Here is a 15,188-nt window from a genome sequence, read left to right on the forward strand (position 1 = left end):
TCCATGTAGATTCTATAGATGATCATTCATCAATAGTAATAAATAGTATTTTTCATTTATAATCAATGCTGGATTGATTTATAAATGGAATAGAAAGGAAAAAAACATGAAAGACAATAAATATTTTATAAAGTAAATAACTTCTACTCGGAGATATTAAAAAAAAAATCATTAAAGTATTTTTCTTTTTCATCTTTTTCATGTCAGTTTTGAAAAGTAAACAAACTGATTAAAACAAAAGAATCACTTTATTTGATTTCCTTTACTTTTTCTTCCTCTCCACCTTATTTTAACCATCCAAACAAGGAGTTTAAATTGTTTCCTTCCTATTATATCAATCAAATCATAGTGTAAAAGTTTAGGTTTTCAAGTCTTCTTCTCCTTATTAAAACTGGGTTTATCAATTTTTTTTGGGTTTCTTAGATGTATCCATCCTTATTTACATTATCACCATATCCTATATTTTGCAAACAAAAGGATTGGACTCCTAGATTCGTACCCCTATTTGAAATCTCTACTCGAGTCCAAGCAACATAGGTTGCAAGTAAGTTGAGGGTTTTCATTGTACTTGAAGCTGTTATTGGTGCTGTATCCATAGCTATGATTGGAGGAGGACGAGAAGAGAGAGAAATAGGAACAGAAAGTTATCGTTAGTGGGAGGGAAGAGTTTATTTATTTATTATTATTATTTGTTTTTTTCCCTTTCTTTGTTTATTTTTTATATGAAAATAGTGCATTTTGAATAGTCATTACTATCCTTGTATATGTTATGATCACAATACCACAATAGGATTTCAAATGGACAGAAACAGTCATCAGGTTGACGTAGTCAAGTTGATCCGAGATGAATTGAAGGAAGTGCCTCAGATTCCCGAGTGTTGTATCTATAGAGTTCCTTTTCGACTTAAGAGTGGCCCATTTAGGGAGGGGAAAGAGGAAGTTTACATTCCCAAGGTAGTTTCTATTGGTCCACTTCACCATGGCAATAAAGGCTTAGAAAAGATGGAAGAAAAGAAAATGATTTATCTAAAAGATTTTCTTGAACGGAACGATGTAAGTTTGGAGCACTGTGTTGATACTGTAAAGGAAAGCCTGGGAAAGATACGTAAATGTTACGAAGAAAGTCTTGGGTACAAAGAAAATGAACATGAACTTGTGAAGATCATTCTAGTGGATGCTGTTTTTGTTATCAAGACTTTATTGAAATGTCGATACAAAAATTTTCGAGATGATAACGATAGAATGTTTAGACCATTTGTTTTACCGGATGTCAGAACTGAATTTCTGCTGCTTGAAAATCAGTTGCCCTTCTTCATCCTTACGGAGCTCTTTAAATTCACGAAGGACATTAATATTTCGCTGATTGATTTTTGCTTCTCTTTCTTATCAAGTTGTTATATTTTTGACCAATGGCCAGAAGAAGAATATATGGAACAAATAAAAGATACGTATGAACCAAAGCATTTAGTTGATCTCCTCTGGAAAATTTCTGCACCATTGGTTCCACATGAAGGAGAATCTTGTGAATCTGTACTCATTCCTAGTGCAACTCGACTACATCAAGCAGGAGCTAAGCTTAAAAAAGGATCAGCTAAGCTTAAAAAAGGATCAGCTAAAAACTTATTGGACATACACTTCGAGAATGGGACTTTAACAATCCCAAAATTGTTAATTGATGATGGTACAGAAATAATATTAAAAAATCTAATTGCCTTTGAGGAATGCCATAATAGTAAGATCAATTACGTAACTGTTTACATAACATTCATGGATTCCATCATTGACATTCCAAAGGATGTGGATTTGCTTGTTCAGGAAGGAATTATTGAAAATTGGCTAGGTGACAGCAGTGAAGTGTCTAGCTTAATCAACAGATTAGGAGAAGGGATCCATGTCTCCATCGATTTATATATCAACTCGTACTAAACTCTTGTTTGTTTCCTCAGAATCTGCTAAGATGCGTAGGCAGGATGCACGTAGTACTTGGGAACACTCAGCTGAGAGTTCCGGGAGTCGATCGAGCCTTAGGCAACTTGTCTCTCAACTAACTCGAGCCTTAGGAGGTTCAAGCTCTAGTAATCAATCCGTGGATCAGGCTCAACGTTTGGGAGCCGTGAATTTTGATGGAAGCCAAGGCCCAGCTGTAGCCATGAAGCTATCCAACATGGAGAAAAATCCTAGAAGAGGGGATGCAGTGCCCCGACGAGGATATGATGAGAATCTCTGGTTTCATGTTAGAAGGAGATGCCCGGAAGTGGTGGAAAGTAGAAAAGACTCGCAGAAGGCATACGTGGGATCAGTTTAAGGTTGCCTTCACTACTGAGTATTGTCCTCCTGCCTACCGTGAGGCAAGAAAGAGAGAGTTCGAGGAACTGCGACAGGGGAACGTGATAGTGTCCAAGAACGAGAGAAAATTTCAGGAACTATCCGAATTCTGCATGCACATGATTCCTGACGATCATGCGAAGAAGGTGAGGTTCATAGATGGTCTGAATGAAAACATAGCCCTCACCCTTGCCGGATCAGTACATCCCACCATCAGTCCACCAGGGATGCAGCGCTGGAGCTAGAGAGACAGGTGGAGATGCGCAAACCCTCGAGGTGCAGATCATTCGAAGGTTCATACAGTGGAGCACCTAGCCAAGGAGCGTCCAAGAAGAGCCATAGTTCAGGCTCAGCGGAGAGGCAGTTATCGTATGCCCAGTCAGCTCGCCATTCGATCAGTGGGGATACAAGCTTGTATCAGCAGTCACACTTTAGTTCTATGCGGATTTGTCCAATTTGTAAGAGGACGCATTCCGGGCAGTGTCAGATGGATGGTTTATGTTTTCAGTGTGGGCAGCCAAGCCACATAAGGAGGGAGTGCCCTTATGGTAGTGGCAGCATGCCAGGGGCAGGTCGGCGAGCACAGCATACTGGTGTATTTCAGGGTCAGAGTTCCCAGGGGAGTCAGGCAGTAAGAGCTTATTCGGGATCAGTGCAACCGTCTGCAGGATCGAGTCGAGGTAGAGGAAGGAAGCCCCAACAGACAGGTCAAGGTTGAGTGTTTGCTATGACGCAGTAGGACGCCAGGACCACACCTGACGTTGTTACAGGTACATTGAATATTTTTGGTAATGACGCACGTATGCTTATAGACCCGGGAGCAACACAGTCGTTCATCTCAAGAGAATTTGTCGTTCGGGTCGGTATGATCCCTACTCCTCTAGAATGTCTATTAGAAATAGCCACTCCTGCAGGAGAATACTTATGGCCCAGCCAGTTGATCAAGGAGTGTTTCTTCTGCATTGAAGATCAAGTGATGGAAGTGGATTTGATCCTATTGAATCTATCCGGACTTGATGTAATCTTGGGCATGGATTGGTTGGCAAGGAACCATGCATCTGTAGATTGTTTTAGCAAAGAAGTTACATTCAGGAGTCCAGGTTTGCCTGAAGTGGTATTCCGTGGGGAAGTTGGGAGGCTTTTGCCGAGATTGATATCTACCCTCACCACCAAGAAGCTACTGAATAAGGGTTGCCAAGGGTATTTGGCTCATGTGATAGATACTCGAGTAAGTGGGGTCAGGTTGGAAGACATGCCCGTTGTGCGGGATTTTCCGGATGTGTTTCCTGAGGAGTTACCAGGATTGCCTCTGAAAAGGGAAGTTGATTTTCCCATTGAATTAATTCCGGGTACCGTGCCTATTTCTCTACCACCGTATCGGATGGCTCTAGCGGAGTTAAGAGAGCTAAAGGTGCAATTGCAAGATTTGGTAGATAAGGGGTTTATTAGACCAAGCATATCGCCATGGGGAGCTCCAGTTTTGTTTGTGAAGAAGAAAGATGGTAGTCTAAGACTGTGTATCGACTACCGACAACTTAATAAGGTAACCATCCCTAATCGCTATCCGTTGCCAAGGATAGATGATCTATTTGACCAACTCCAAGGTGCCAAAGTGTTTTCCAAGATCGACTTGAGATCTGGATACCATCAGTTAAGGATCCGAGAGTCGGACATTCTTAAGACTGCCTTTAGGACGAGATACGGACATTATGAATTCCTAGTGATGTGGTTCGGACTCACCAATGCCCCAGCAGCTTTTATGGATTTGATGAACTGTGTGTTTTGTCCGTACTTGGATCGTTTTGTCATTGTATTTATAGATGACATCCTGATCTATTCTAGGAGCCAAGAAGAGCACGTGAGGCATTTGAAGAGAGTGCTCCAAACTCTAAGGCAGTATCAGCTATATGCTAAATTTGACAAATGTGAGTTCTGGCTAAATCAAGTGGGTTTTCTCGGATATATCGTGTCAGCCGAAGGTATCTATGTGGACCCTGATAAGGTGAAGGCAGTGTTGAGTTCGGAGCGCCCTACCATTGTGAGGGAAGTATGAAGTTTTCTTGGATTAGCGGGATATTACCATCGTTTTATAGAAGGGTTTTCGAGAATTGTTGGCCCGCTTCATAACTTAACCCGAAAGAAGGTTGAATTTAGCTGGACGGACAGATGTGAGCAGAGTTTTCAGGAATTGAAGCAAAGGTTAGCATCCGCACCTGTCTTAACTTTGCCTAATGAGAATGAAAGTTTTGAAGTCTATTGTGATGCATCCCATCAAGGGTTGGGTTGCGTGCTAATGCAGAATCAAAGGGTGGTAGCGTACGCATCACGGCAATTGAAGCAGCACGAACAAAATTACCCTACGCATGACTTAGAATTGGCGGCGGTAGTCTTTGCTCTAAAGAAGTGGAGACACTACTTGTATGGGGCCACATGCCAAATTTATATCGACCACAAAAGCCTCAAATACATTTTCACTCAAAAGGAATTAAATATGAGGCAAAGGAGATGGATGGAGTTATTGAAGGATTATGACTGTGTGATTGATTATCATCCAGGCAAGGCGAATGTAGTGGCAGATGCTTTGAGTAGGAAGGCTATTGGATCTCTTGCTCATATCCAAGCCATCCAACTACCTCTCATGGTGGAGTTGAAGAAGATAGGGGTGTTAATGCATATGCATCCTTCGGGAGTTCTTATGGCTAGTTTTCAGGTGCGACCGGTGTTGGTGGATCGTATATTGCAGACCCCTCACACGTACTCGAGACTTCTGACATAGAATTAAGAGAAGATCTTTCGTATGTGGAGCAACCAGTGTAGGTTTTAGATTGCGAGGAGCGGGTGCTACGTAACAAGACTATTCTTTTAGTTAAAGTTTTATGGCGGAACCATTTAATCGAGGAAGCAACGTGGGAGCCCGAAGCGCAGATGCGTGATCAGTATCCTTATCTGTTCCAGTGACGTGTGGAATTTCGAGGATGAAATTCTTATAAGGGGGGAAGGTTGTAACACCCCGACCCAAACCATATCGAAATTCGTGCATGTTGACTGAGGTTGACCATTGACAGAGTGGATCAAAAGTTGACTTTTTGTTCCAGTTGAAATTTCTAGTTGACCATGGTACTGTGGCGAAGTGCATGATATCCCGAGTTCGTAGACTAGTAGCACGACGAAAATGGAGCTACGGTTTGAAAGTTATGGGCAAAACAAGTCGAGGTGCAAATTGTCCAAAAGGTGCCGAGAGTTGACTTTTTATCATTGTATAATTTTGCTTTGACTTTTGTATGGTTGTAAAGTACTCGTCGATACGAGTTCATAGACTAGCGGCACGCTTAAATTGGACATCTGGTTAAAAAGTTATGGACGTGTGAAGTTTGCCGGATATCGTAATATTTTATTATATCTGGCTTAAGTGCACAGTAACGCCACATGTCGACACCTAATTGATCCACGTGGGTGAACAGTGTCACCCACTGTGGCTTTTATTTGGCAAAAACGACGGGGAGGAGAGAGAAAGAGAGAGAGGAGAGAGAGAGGGAGAGAGAGAAACGACCGGCCGCCGGAATTGTCAAATTTTCCGGCCGATTCTTGCTACACATGCTGGCTAGACGGGAGCGCCTCTCCATTTCTGGCCGAACCCCCAAATTTCACAACCGTCGGTCGCCGGACGCGCCCAGATCGAGCCGGGGAAGCTCGACGGCGATTTTCCCCTCCACCGCCAACCATCGCCGTTTGACCCGTTCCGGCCAGTTTCAAGCCACACACGCCTAACCGGTCTCTCACCCGTGGGAGTTCCGGCCTGCCCACCATATTTCACGGCCACCGGACCTCCGACGCACCTAGATTGGAGTATTTTTCGGAGAGGCGCCGAAAACCTTCAAACCCCAATCTCTTCGCCGTCTGGCCTCCGTTCTTGTCACCGCTAGTCCCGTTGGAACCCTCTCCCCTCGATCTACAAAACCACCAAAAATCTCAGCCATCGGCCACTGGACGTGCCGCCGCTGGTGACGGTTGCCAGTGACCTAGTTGCACCGCCGATCCTTGTCCACTAATTCCGACCTCTTGAATCCAAATTCGGTGTCCTTTTCCTCCAATTTGCGATGGTTTGGAAGAATCGAGGAGTTGAATCCCGAAAGCTTTCCGGCGATATTCCGGCCGCCTCGGGTCCGATCTCCGGGAAGTAAGACCGGATCCGTGATCCTCGTCACTCAAGCTTCGATTCGGTATATTATTCGTAATTTTTAGTTGTCGTTTGTGTTCGCTTCCGGGGTACCCATTTGGGACTTACCCGATTAAAATATTAATATATTTAATTAGTGTACTGTGAATGTTTTAGGTGCACGTGTGGGTAGTGGAGTTGATCCTGCGGAGGATCTTAGCTGATATACGCGCTTAAGGTGAGTGACCCACCTTTAAAAAATATTTTGGCAATTAATTATATTTAATTGGTGTTTAATTGATATTTGAAATTATGCTCATGTGGTGCAATTTAATTATAATTGTGAAAAATTATTATTTTATTGTGATTTAATTTTATTTATTACGCATAAGCAAGGTATTTTCAGTAATAAATCGTATGTGGTTTTAATATTATTTTTGGGCATAATTGGTTTAAATATTTTAAGGAAAATATTTGTTTAATTTGTGGTTTAAATTTTATAATTATGCCCGTGGTATATTATTTGTTGAACCTCGTGTTACGAGAAAAATTATTGTTTTATCGTTATCGATGTTTTCGTACCTGGTATGTTAAAGGAAAATATGTGGGATGGTAAATTTGAAAACTGGTATATTTCCCACGGTGATTTTGGAAAATCGGTACGGTTATAATTAATTCAGTAATTATTTTAGACGCACTCATACAGTATTGGTGTTCCGGTGTATATGTGGTTAGCGCGCAAGTTATTATGTCTCCCGTAAGTTGCCATTGGACCGTGGGCAGGCAAGTTTGATATTGGCCACAGCTGTCCCCCTCCTTGGCCGGGATGACGGTTTCAGCAGCGGTACTGTCGGGACGTCGAAGTGCCGTTTGCAAGTTTCTCTCTTTAACCCCCCGTCAGTCGGTGCTCGGGATGCTGGGTATCGAAGGGCATTACTGGTATATGGTGTGGTGCGTCAAGTATAAATTTTTGGATGGAAATTTCAAACCCCAAAATGTTCAAAGTTATTTATCATATTTTATTACATTTTAATTATATTTGGGGTATTTATTTATCTATTGTTTATTAAATTATTTGATCCCTTGATTTTTGGGAAATGCGAATAACGGGTTTTGTGAAAATGTTTTAAAAATGGAACATTTCCAATGGAGTGAATAGTGAGAGTTTTGAGAGAAATTATTACTTTCCATTGTTATTATTTATTTATCTATTTAATTGCCGGTATTAATTAAATTCCCTTATTTGTTATATTATTAATATTAAGAGTGTTCAGTAGATAGGGTCACTCACTGAGATGATTAGCATCTCACGTTTTTAAATTCCGTTCCCTTAGGTGCAAGGGGTGGTAGACATTCTTCCGGAGCGAACCAAATCTCCGCCGCTATCGTAGTTCGAGAAGTACCTTTGTACTCGTTCATTTCAATTGTAATATTTCTTTCATCATTGTTATATTCTCTGTTTAATAGTACTTCATGAAGCTCTGTATGCTGTTGTGGACACTTATGTGTTATTTATGCACTGGATTACTGTTATTCCTGCGAAGTGCTATAAAATTGTGGAATCATTTTGTAGTATGTGGGAAGAATAAGGGGATGAATATAGAAGTGTGTTTTTAGTGCAGAAAATCTGTGGTAAGTCCAACCCTTAGGGGAGGTTCTGCCAGATTTTCCATTGGAGGGTCCGGTAGGGTTTCCCTGGGATCAAACTTGTCTAGGGTTCCGGTAAGGAATTTTGGACGGGTCCTGACATGATATGTGAAAAAGCAATAAATAAAAAGGATGATAATTTAAATAGATGGTAATTGAGTTCTCAAATATTGGCTCTCTAGTTTCTGACCATTAGAACTTGTTTGAATGGTATGCATTGAAATGTAGTTAGTTTTAGATTGTAAAATGTGATTCCCAGCTTGCAAGCTTCTTCCAATCACTTTTACAAGAACGGCTCCATGGTAGTATGTCCAAATGAGAGTTGTTAGGAGGGAATTAATTGTGCACTTGTGGAAACTATTTAAATAAATGGATATGAAAGTGTAAAATAAATGTAACAGTTTCCCATTTCTCATCTACCCTCATTTCTCATTGACTGTCGAATAAAGTGGAAAATATTAAAACAATTTTTTTGACCATCTCTCATTTCTCATCTACCCTCATTAACTTCTATCCCTCACTTTTACTCTCCCTGGTACCACATTAAATGAATACTGTGTGTCTTCCTCTCTCTTTCTCTTTTGTTGGTTACGTACCTTTCAGCCTTTCTTTGCATTGACGAACATTGCAGAAAATCCCAAAATCTCTTCAGTTTAGTTCACTCTCCCTGCATACCCCCAACCTTTTGTGATAACAACAAGATTGAAAATCTTCATTGTGGAGCCCATACACTTCAAAAGGATGTAATTAAATTGTACGTTTCTGCAGATCGGAGTTAAAGATTACCTGGTGTGTGGATATATATACATATATATATATATAATTTGGCTTTATGATACTTCTTTACATAATTTTTTTATCATTTATAATAATTTTTTTCCATCTTAATGTTTTGAAATCATGAACTCCCAATAGTAAACATAAACGGCTTAATAACTAAGCCAAAAAATAAATACAATATACTTCATATTAATTTTGTTAATTGATTTTACGAAATTTTTTTCCTAAAATATACTTTATGTATAGCTGATAGATAAAGTCAAAATCAAATAATGACTTAGCCTTAGCACAATACTAGCAGTGAGGAAAAAGCATGAATTGGTACGAACAAAGGACGCGTTATAAACTATAAACAAAAAAATTAAATATAATATTATAAAAATGAATCAAAAATGTTTTGTTTGAATTCACAGAAAGATGATATCGAGGTCAAATTTAGAGCATTAGACCTTTCAATGGATTGATTTAATTAATAAATATATATATTAGCCTAAGAATAAGAATTTAATTAGTCAATATTGTATTAAAAAAATAACCTTTACATGGTCAGAAAGGGAAAACATTGACCAAATATGAAAACTCGTTTGTCTTCTCTATCCAGCAGCTAGTACCTTCTATCAGCTTTCACAGGGTGTGTTATAAATATAAATATGTGTACAGATATGTATACATTTTTCCCTTATATTGGATTCATTGTTTGTCACGTTTTGACATGATATATAAATGCAAGTTCTATGTTGGTGCTATTTTATGTAAAACAATCCATAAATGGTTCGGAAATTTCCATTTGAAAATTACAACCTTTGTTTGTTACATACGGTCTATCAGTAATTATGAAACACTTGCTTGTTGGAAAATTTAACGGCGGTTCCATCGGAATAGTTAATTTTTTGATTTTCTAAAAGCAAACCGATTGGATAATCGAATTTGTCCACTTCTCTAATGTTATTGTAAATGAACAATATGCTAAATGTAACTATATTTATGATGTTTAACAAAATAATCCACAGAACACCACATTGTCAACATTGCATTCATTCAAGCTAACGTTATGTTATGATTTAGCACATGTGCCATAGATTTGACATCTTAATCTACTTGATCCACTATGTCTGTCAAGAGTAACTATTCTACTAGGTGTTAATATGCAACATTTAAACAGCATTTGTACTCATTTACATAAAATGCATTTGCATTTTATCTTTACTCATTTACTGAAAATGCATTTGTATTTGTATTTAAAATGCTATTCTACTCATTTGCATTTAAAATGCTATTCCACTAGGCATTAAAAACATAATTGTTTGGCTTATTTTCTGTACTCATTTACTGAAAATGCATTTGCATTTTTTCATTACTTTTGCTTTAGGATTATAGTTAAACCTTCCAGCAAACATTCTACGATTGCAGAAGTAGATACTTAGTATGTTTTGAATTTGTAAACCCTTTGTGCTCAATGTTACAAATTTCAATTTTACTGTTCTACGATGGAACATGGAGTGTATGTTCTGAAGGTACCTGGAGATACCAACGTCAAAGAACAAAGATTATACGTATAAAAAGGAATTGTACGTTGGCCGAACTTGAAGATGTTGTCTACAACGCTCTTAACTTAGATTCTACACAACATCAATTAATCTTCAAGTTCATATACCATGTGTGTTTGTCATGTGAGCTGTACGTTGTGGAAAATGATGAAGACCTACAAAGTTTTATAGAAGAGTATAGTTCACACAGACCTCAAGACAGATCTCCACTTATTGTTGATGTGTTATCCAGGGTTCCAAAGATTTGTAAATTGTTTTTTGGGACATCTGGGACAGCTTATGTTGCATTCCATATGGCCATGGCACTATAAGAACTAATAATAAAATCTGTTTTGAATGATTTATATGGTTGTAATCGTATCAGCATATTATAAAATGAGGATATAATGCAACTGTAAGTGACCAATTTATCTGGACTAAGTTCAATGTATTCTAATTTTATAAAGTCAAAATATGTTGATGTAATCACGATTGATGTTTTATATTATATATATATATATTAGACATAAGTGAAGAGTGTACCTGTAGGAGAAAAGATGCAGAATTGAGAGTGAGATCATTGCATCTATCATTATTTACACCAGAGAGATTATCAGCTTTGCAAACAGTTCCTGATACTGATACAACTGCAATGTTGATCAACAATGCTACCAATAATGCAAATCCGCTCTCCATCAAGAAAAATCGGCATGCGTCCTGTATGTGCAATGACATCTCAGTTTCATTATTCTATTAACTAACTAATCCACCTTCCTTCCATTTTTTTATTCTATTATTTAAAATCCTGTTCATCAACATGGTTTGTAATTTTTTTTTTCCCAAAAAAAAAAAAAAGATTTTAGTCAACGTTAAAAAAAAAAGATTTTAATCAACGTTGAAAGGCCTTAGGATATTATCTTACATAATTTTATTATCATATACGTGATGAGGTATTAGCTGCATCAACTTGAAATATTTTAGATTTTAAGCTTTTTAAAAATTATATATCTTCCTACTTAATTTCTTGCTTACCTAATCAATTTGTTTATTATATATACGAATCCGAGTCATAGTATTTATTAATGGTCCTAATTAGAGCTGTCCTTTTTTTTTTTTTTTTTTTTCTCTCTATTACAACATGACGGAGGGGTATTTTTCATTCAGATCAAGAATTCAACCTTAAATGTATACTCTCAGTAATACAATTACTAGTTCAAATTACTTACATTGATTCCACGGACGGAGTGGGGTACTTTTCTAGACAGCACAAGAGCCGAATGGAGAAAAAGATTATGCCTGTTTGCAAATTAATTAAAGACATCAAGTTAATTTAATTATAAATAGTAACATTCAAAATTAAACTTTGTGTCTATAGAAAAAACTTTATAAATGAATATTATGGGACTATAAAAAATTATTCATCTAAAAGAGTTATTTATTTATTGTTAAATGAATAATTTAGTGATTTATCAATAAATAAATATTTATTAATTTAAAAAGAATATATTTTATACTATTTTTGAGAAATAATTTTATTAACTATATAATATATATTAATAATAGAAAAGATCAATCAGATCAAATCTACAATCACAAAATTAATCACCACTCAATCAACAAAGAAAGGAAAATGAATCAATAGAGAATTTTTTTTATACAGAGCAATCTTCTTCCTCTTCCAATCACTAAAAATTAAAACAACACCTAATATTTCATATGGTATTAGAATACATACGGCATAACAAGGGCACCCAAAAGGGCTATGGCATCGCCGGTGGCTCCTTTGCCACCGAGCTTTGGTGTAAACATCCCTTTCAACAACTTCGATGCCGGCGGCTTCACATAACTCATCTCTCCAAAGAAACACGCAGCCATTATGAACACTAGAACTGCTATTAGCATTTCCAGCTTCCTTATCTACAACATATGTATATAGATCATCACCACACATTTAATTAGGGAAAAAAAAAAAAAAACCATTAGTCATGCAATTTTTAGCCGTGGTGACTTGTTGTGGCTAAATTCATTTTTTGTCCCAACAATTTACGTTAGCTATAAAGTTGTAGTTAAAAAGTTTATTGGTGACAACATATAGTAAGGACAGTTATTATAGCTAAAACTATTTAGCTGCAAATAGAAACTTTTAGCCACTACATTATTGTGCCTAATGCCCTGTTTTTTTCCTAATTTCATTACATATATATATATATATACGATTTAATGTGTCGAAATTAAGCTTAGATGAATGTATAAAATTATTACCCCATATCTTTGAAGGCCCAAAAGGAGAAGAGTGCTACCACCAGTTAACAGAACTCGAACCCAAACGGGGATGTTGAACAGTATTTTCAGTGCAAAAGCTGTTCCGATCACTGCTTATTTAATTATATGACCACCACAAATTAACGATATAAATATTAATTAGTTTGCTAACGCAAAACCCATTTAATAATACATATGATTAAGTAAATTGATAAATTAAGTAGAAATCATACTATATGCCTTCGGGTATGTCGGCAGCTATGACCGCAAGCTCTGCTAATAACCATAAACAGTACTTGACTAATAGTGGATACTCAGCCTTGCATAACTCTGCAAGATGTTTCCCTGCGAATTCATCATCACAAAATAAAGTAAATAATTAAATGATTATCATTTTAAGTGATAAAGATTACTATAGTTTATAAATACGTCAAATAGTAAGTTGATTTTTTTTTTCTTTTTTTAGAGATGCTCTATTGGACATCTAAAATACATAAAATAAAATAAAAAAGAAAATTTTTTTATCAGTAAAGCCAAAATTAATCACATTTTGAAAAGCCCTTTTTTTTTTTTTTGTTTTGTGTTTTGTTTTGTGGGGCCTTCAGTTGAGAGAAAAGGCCAAATTAAAGGCTGGCCATAATTCGTTGTTTTACCCGTAGTCACACCGAGGTTTGCCGCAAGTGATTGGATAATGAGAGCAAAAACCAATCCGATAAGGATCACCCACAGTAGCTGAAATATACACATAAATAGCAAAAAACATAAACCATATCAATTTTCTGATAAGCATATTTTTATTTATAGAAGTACTATTTGGGAAAGTGATTTCTTACTAAGTTAAGCTATAAAATGAGAATCCAAATATATTATATTATTTTGAAAGAATTATTTATGTTTCAGAATAAATAAGTCCACTCAATAAAGTATAGAGTATTTATATTGAAATAAAATTGATCCTACCAAAATGATATTTATCAGTTCATTCTATAACAAAATCATATATATATATAGAGTTCTTGTAACACAAAATCTTTTGAAAAAAAAAAAAATACTAAAATGAGTCATTCAAGTTTCATTAGCATTTATTTACTAATTTTACCTCATATCCATGGTTAGCTCCAGCTTGCAGATCAGTTTCCACTGTGATAACATAGAGAAGAAATTAAGCATTGAAACACATGTTAATGCACGAAAATAATAATAATGATAATAAAGAAAAAAAAAATACAGTGATTGTGAAACTCACAGTTTCCGGGGTCGAGATATGCCAGAGAGACAAGAAATCCTGGGCCTACATAAGACAGAAACTTTCTCCATCCACGTTTCTATGTCATCACAAATAATCATAAAACCAAAAATTCCATCAGTCAAACTCATAAAAAAATAAAATAAAATTTACAGTTTTGTTTGACAATTATTTTGAATTGAAATTCTCTTATCTCCAACATGAAAAAAAATAAAAAATAAAAACTCATATGCATAATCATATTTCTGTTTTTCTCTCGATTCTATTGGAAATTCGCCAATAAATTTTTTTTCCGCATGTATCCTTGCAGTGAACAAATTGTCATGGATGAGAGAGAATTGTTTATATCCTCAACATCATGATATATAACTCATAAGATTTTAAAAACAAAATTTATAAAAGAAAGAAAGACCTGGACATCGTCGGGATGGTGGTCGGTAGTGTTTTTGTCGGAGTTGTCATTAGAGACGGAAGTAGGCGGTGGGGGGGACTTCAAGGAGGCTATTCGGTTGCTTCCACTTCCCCATGTTGATGGAATTACAACACTCATATCGCTACCATGTTGATGTTGTTGGCTTTCCATGATTTTTTTTTTTTTCCTTCTTTTTTTTCTTTTCAGTGTGTTTCTTTGTCTACCACACTGTGTTTTTAGCTGATGACAGTGATGAGAAAGACACAAAACTGGAATATGACATGCATGAATTTATAGAGAAATGGTTCATGTTGTCCTAGGAGCAGCCTCTCCCTTTCTTTTCTTTTTTTTAATTTTTCACTTCCCCAAATACCTTCCACATACTCGTGCCAGAAACGACGGGTTACTATATTTTCTTTTCCTTTCCTTAATTAATTAAAAGTAATCTTTTGTTTAATTTAATTTGTTCCAAATTAAGAATCAAGTTGACCCTTCTTCTTGGTTCATTATCTAAATTTTTATATTGGGTTTAACTAATATAATATATCCCACTCGTTTCAACAATTGGAGATTTTAGTTTTTAACTACTTTGTTTTTCCAAAGATTTTGAGATGCAAAATTAGTTTAGATCTTACACTTGTAAGGCATACTCCTAAACCCATATATCATTCATAAAAGTGTGCTCTTTTGTGCCTACGAAAGTGAGGCACATGTAGCTTTATTTATTTTTAAAAATAATAACTTATCCTCATTTAGATTTTTGGATTATTTGTTTGTAAACTACAAATATAGAACATAAATTTATTTAATAATTTTATATTTATTTTTAATAAT

The 15,188-nt window shown here is 36.4% G+C and overlaps 1 protein-coding gene across 1 annotated transcript; it reads right to left on the reverse strand.

The window, feature by feature from the left end:
• Nucleotides 1–11,557: 11,557 nt before the first annotated feature.
• LOC132803867 (metal transporter Nramp7.2-like) lies at nucleotides 11,558–14,707 on the reverse strand. Its single transcript, XM_060817646.1, has 8 exons — nucleotides 14,355–14,707; nucleotides 13,943–14,021; nucleotides 13,796–13,836; nucleotides 13,350–13,428; nucleotides 12,937–13,041; nucleotides 12,697–12,806; nucleotides 12,170–12,351; nucleotides 11,558–11,730 (listed from the first exon to the last, which is right to left on the reverse strand). Exons 1-8 carry the CDS (start codon nucleotides 14,523–14,525, stop codon nucleotides 11,643–11,645), a joined length of 855 nt encoding a protein of 284 aa, XP_060673629.1. The 5' UTR covers nucleotides 14,526–14,707; the 3' UTR covers nucleotides 11,558–11,642.
• Nucleotides 14,708–15,188: the final 481 nt, after the last annotated feature.

Source organism: Ziziphus jujuba, chromosome 5 (genome assembly GCF_031755915.1).
Source record: "Ziziphus jujuba cultivar Dongzao chromosome 5, ASM3175591v1".
Classification (NCBI taxonomy): Eukaryota; Viridiplantae; Streptophyta; class Magnoliopsida; order Rosales; family Rhamnaceae; genus Ziziphus; species Ziziphus jujuba.

Excerpts from the sequence above, each read along its gene's own strand:
- LOC132803867 (XM_060817646.1), bottom strand. The coding sequence starts at position 14,525 with ATGGAAAGCCAACAACATCAACATGGTAGCGATATGAGTGTTGTAATT. Across the intron at positions 12,352-12,696 it reads TGGGCCTTCAAAGATATGGG|ATAAGGAAGCTGGAAATGCT; the intron begins GTAATAATTTTA and ends CATATGTTGTAG. Across the intron at positions 11,731-12,169 it reads TTGGGTGCCCTTGTTATGCC|GCATAATCTTTTTCTCCATT; the intron begins GTATGTATTCTA and ends ATTTGCAAACAG.